This window comes from Fragaria vesca, linkage group LG2 (genome assembly GCF_000184155.1).
Source record: "Fragaria vesca subsp. vesca linkage group LG2, FraVesHawaii_1.0, whole genome shotgun sequence".
NCBI classification, from domain to species: Eukaryota; Viridiplantae; Streptophyta; class Magnoliopsida; order Rosales; family Rosaceae; genus Fragaria; species Fragaria vesca.
Window position 1 is genome coordinate 23,156,922 of NC_020492.1, and position 5,126 is coordinate 23,162,047.

At 39.2% G+C, this 5,126-nt stretch overlaps 1 protein-coding gene across 1 annotated transcript in view; it reads right to left on the reverse strand.

Moving 5' to 3' along the window:
• LOC101306304 (ABC transporter B family member 13-like) overlaps positions 1-5,126 on the reverse strand; it is a gene marked incomplete at its 3' end in the record, with an annotated part of 9,443 nt that overhangs the window by 1,856 nt on the left and 2,461 nt on the right. Inside the window, exons 8-13 of the mRNA XM_004292890.1 lie at positions 4,269-4,484; positions 1,499-1,815; positions 1,260-1,314; positions 1,015-1,190; positions 712-912; positions 377-636 (exon numbers count right to left, since the gene is read on the reverse strand). Of these exons, the coding sequence (XP_004292938.1) occupies positions 377-636; positions 712-912; positions 1,015-1,190; positions 1,260-1,314; positions 1,499-1,815; positions 4,269-4,484 (1,225 nt within the window). The remainder of the gene's footprint in view (positions 1-376; positions 637-711; positions 913-1,014; positions 1,191-1,259; positions 1,315-1,498; positions 1,816-4,268; positions 4,485-5,126) is intronic.

Here is a 5,126-nt window from a genome sequence, read left to right on the forward strand (position 1 = left end):
TCATGAGAAGGGTAAAATTGTATTAAAAAAGATATCAAAAAATAGGGATGTGCATTAAGAAATTTGGTATGTGTGAATAAAATTTCTCTTTGAGCCTAGTATGCAAGAGGAGAAAAGAAAAAGATGATTACTAGATGAGTACGGACAAGTTCAAACTCGGGTGGGTTGGGAATTAATTAACTAAATTACTAAAATGCAAAACCACCGCTGCAAAAGCTTGTGATGCATTTCAATGACACATGAATTAAAATATTTATTTTTAAAATCTTGGTTGGGCTTGAGCCCTACCAATGTTGTACCTGGCTCCGTGCCTGCTTTCAATAAATTTTGAAATTTCAAAAACCCCATTATTACATATTGCCAGTAGAAAACTTACAATCCGCTGAAGATGACATTGATGATCGTTGTAAATGCTTTGCCTCCATTTGTGTCATGATGTCTTACAAGTATGCCAGCATACCAGAGGAGCAATGCCCACGCAGAAAACAACAGTCCATATGTAAAGCCTACACCTACTCCCTTTGCAACCCCACTTTTCTTACCAAGTTTGAGTGCCTTGTTAAGTGACTCAGAGTACGTTTCAATAGCTTTGTCCTCTCCCACAGATGAGTACACAGTACGAATCTGTGAAATAACCTGGAGGACAACGCAGAAGGTGTAGAGGAAAATAAAAAACAGAACAAGATACACAAAGCAGTTTTGAGTATGTACCTCTTCAGCAACTTTTCCGGCTTCAGCGTAAGCAGCTTCACCTTTTTCTGATAAGGTGGACATGATTATGGTATAAGCACCCCCTGCAATAGCTATCAGTGGAACCACAGCTAAAGTAAGAAGCGTGAGCTGCCATACAGATGTAAATCCAATGGCGAATCCAACAACAAACTGAGAAAGGTAACGCAAAGTGTGGCCGGTCTGCATTAAGATCATACAAGACGTAAGTGCTCCTTTCGAAACATCTCATTATATATGGTTCTAGATCAATAAGTATAGACTAAGTTTCTGTATATTTGTTACCTTGTCTCCTATTGCATCTTGGACTAATATTGTATCACTTGAAATGTGGAAAATGATGTTAGCATCTCTGGCTTCAGTGTCGAAAAAACTTATATCCTTTCTTAGAACTGATTGAAGATACTTCAATCGCAAACGAGCTGTCTGCCTCTCACCAGTTCGCGTCCAAGATGCCACACCTGAAGGATCAAAATGTCAACAGCATATCTCAAGAGTTGTGCTTTTGAAATTGAAATTATGAAACATACCTATCCATGCTGATATAAAAAGAACAATTCCAAGATAGATCACGTACAAAGCATACTGCAAATGAATCAAAGGACATGTCAAATACATGTACAGCTTTAAAGAAATTACTGCTAACATGTTGCAGACGACTGAAAACCGTGATTAATTAATGGGGCTGATTCGTGTACAATCAACCATGCATAACAAAACGTCACTGGAAATTCGATCGTTTTTGTTAGCTGTGTATGAAATGTTTTACCTCAGAAATCCTGGAAGATATTTCGTTAGGATGCATAGCCATATTCCCCAAAGAATCAATCATCCGACCAAACAAGACAAAGAATACAGGTAATGCTGCACCATGGATACAGGATCCGAAACTTCCGAAAAGCATTAAGATATAGTCCATTTGATCAGCAGCAGCAAAGAGGCCAAGAAATGAAACACTGCCCAGGTTCTGCTTGTTTGAATGCACTGGTTGGGGCATTTTCGGATGTGGGTTTGTGCCCGAAACCTCACTTGAGTTGGAGGCAAGCTCTACTTCCTCCATTGTATACCAATTAGCCGAAGTTGTTGCTCAGAGAAGAAAAGAGTTCAAAATTGGAAAGATAAGCAAAAACTAGTACGTTGTTTCATGAAAAATTCATGGAAGGATTGCAGTCCATTCCCGCCAATAAATGCACACTGTACATGATAGAAGTAGTTGAGGCTTCCAACCAATTTACCACTGCTAATTAATTTGCGCCTGATCAGTGTCGGAGTTCTGCTGCATGACAGAAACGTGGGAAGTAAATCACCTGTTCCCGAATTCCCAGTGCCAACCCTGTTCCTTCAATTATATTTTGACATCTGACAATTACTTTACAGCAAACTAACACCGTTAAATCTGTCATTCTCTTAGAAAAACAAAACTGAACCGTTATCTTCCTCTCTTTCTGGGTTCATCTCCTTTAGAATCCATATCTTCTGTTCAGAGTTATATTTTCCATTATATAAGGGTTTTCTGGTTCAATTAGAATACAATTCGTATTTTTTGGATGATGGGTGTGGTAGATTTTGGGAAGAGAATGATGATTTGTTTTTGACTCTTCATTTCCCTAGCCTATTTTTCCAGATGAATGAAACGTCATCTGTATTTGGTTGATTTGGTTTCTCGATCTTATAATCAATTAAGGAGCAAGTCGATCAGATGGGTAGAGCGCTGTAGATTTGCAGATCTAAAATGAGTTTCATGAATTCTTTGTCTCCTTGTACAATCATGTTATGAATTACTTGCGGTTTGTTATCAAAGGGAAAGACTCTCAACTCTTCTTGTTCTCATATAATGTGATCTCCCTTTGTGTTCCAGAGCTACATTTATGTTTGTCTGAGATTTGATCTGTTTCAATTGAACCAGAGAGAATTTTTATGAGGAATTGAAACCGATCGAGAGGATTGGGGAATATGAGAGAGGATCCTATGAGAAATGCTCATTTTTGGTTAACTGAGATTTGTTTTTTTCTAATGAGGAAATAGTGTTAACAGAGTCAGAGGGGTTAAGTTTGCAAAACACGTGGCGAAATGTAACTGAAGGCACATGGTTGGCACTGGGAACTCGGGAACAGGTGATTTACTTCCAGAGACGTGTTTCTAAAGAAGTAGCAGTCATCTATAGTTATTTACTGTTTGTGGCTGCCATGGGCTTGTTATTTACTGTTCGTGGCTCCTGATATTATTGTATCTCACTGAACTAGTAACTTTGATCAATAATTGGCCATGTACTGCTTGCATTCAGTGAACGTTATATAGGGTTCTCATCTTACTTCATGGAATGCTTGTGGTGATTGTGCATTCAGTCTCAAGCCCTATTGTCATCAATCATTAGTTACTACTAAATTTTCTAACCCTATGAACGACTCAACTTAACATTGCATGTGCAGATCTTCGTGATGATAAACAATTCTTGATGGACCATGCTGGTGCAGTGCCCATCTCCGGTGCTCAGGTAAATACTGCGGCTTCTCCTCAAAAGCTAATCTCTGTTGACTTGTCTATGAGATTGATTTTCTAGTTTTCTTTTTTGTGTAAAGGGAGAGGAGATGAAGAAACCGATTGGAGCTCCTTCGTATATATTGAGTGTAGCTCGAAAACACAGCAGGTAAGCATATTATCTTCTTCTCCTCTTGAAAAATGTATCACTTGTCTTCACATCTTGTTACTGATGGAAATCTGTGTTATTGTGATGGCAGAATGTGAAGGCTGTCTTTGACGCAGCCATTAAGGTGGTGCTCCAGCCACCAAAGCAAAAGAAAAAAAAGAGAAGGGCACATAAGGCTTGCTCAATATTGTGATTTCAAGAGATATTTACTGGCCAGATTACCTCTCATCTTCTTCAGCAACTCCTTTGTACTTAGTTCCTCAAGGAAGCAATGTGTATAGTAGCGACTGACATTCTAGGGATTCAGGTGAAAGCATTAGATCGTTTGTTTCAGACTGGTTTGAAGGAAGAATTAGCTGATTAGCCTTGTTAAAACATGTACAACTCATGTATTAACCAGATGTGATGAAGACCCCTATTGTGAAAGAAGTGCTTCCTGGAGTGAATATTGTTGTATTAGTAATCGGCACTCCTAGATTTCACTGTTTATTAGTGTGATCGAGTAAGGCCACTTACATTGATAATAAACTTGGTGTTAATTTGAATTCTGCATTGTATCATTCATTTGGGATATGAGTATTAAGAGCTAAACATGGTTTCTTGCTGTATCCAGATATGAGCTTTCTCATGTTTGATTTGAATATTCTAGGAAGGAAATCTGGTATTGACGAACATGGTGGTGGTTTCTTATACAGAAATTGTGAAAGCATTACTGTCCACATGTACAATGATCTTATTAGGGCATCCCCAGAAGCTGCCTATTCTTGTACGTACAATATACATTATACAACGATTTTGCAAAGCCTGTGATTGAAAAGAGTGCTTTTGAATTAATCAAGCACTTGTTCACTCTTCTCTTGCTGTAGTCTGACTAATTGTTTATACAGACTACCGGGTGTTCCAATCAGCTGCTCATGGCTGCCCATTTCCACCACCCTACCATTTTGCAGCAGTGCAATCTTGTTTGCATCACGAATAGTTGACAATCTGTGTGCTACCAAAATGGTTGTTCGGCCTTCCATTAGCTTATCAAGGGACTCCTGAACCAGCTTCTCAGACTCTGTGTCCAATGCACTTGTGGCTTCATCTAAAAGAAGAATCGATGGATCTTTCAGTATAGCTCTAGCAATTGCCACTCGCTGTTTCTCGCCCCCCAGATAACTGCACTCCTTTCTCTCCAACCTGAGTTTTGAACCCTTCAGGCATTCTGCTTATGAATTCATGGGCATTTGCTGCTTCTGCTGCCCTCGTTACCTCAACTTCGGATGCTTCCTCATTCCCATACTTGATGTTGTCATACACTGTTGTCGAGAACAATGCTGGCTCTTGTTGGACTAGTCCTATTTTCTTCCTCAAAGATTTCAAATTTAAGCCTTTGATATCATGCCCATCAATTATAACTGCTCCGGAAATAGGGTCATAAAATCTCATTACTAGTGCAATCACAGTACTCTTCCCCGAACCACTTGGGCCAACAACTGCAAGACTTTTACCTGCTGACACCCTCAGATTCAAGTTGTCAAAAATGGTGATATCAGATCTTGCAGGGTAATGAAAGCTTACATTTCTGAATTCTATGTCTCCTCTGATATCAGCAACCACATTTGTTGTTGGATCATTAGAGTGTATGGCTGTTTCTCTTTTGAGTATTCTAAAAATTGGCCCTAGTGCCTGTGACCCCTTTACAATGTCTGGAGCAAGAGCAAGAGTTTCTGCTATGCACAGTGCAGTGACAATCAACACAAAAAAG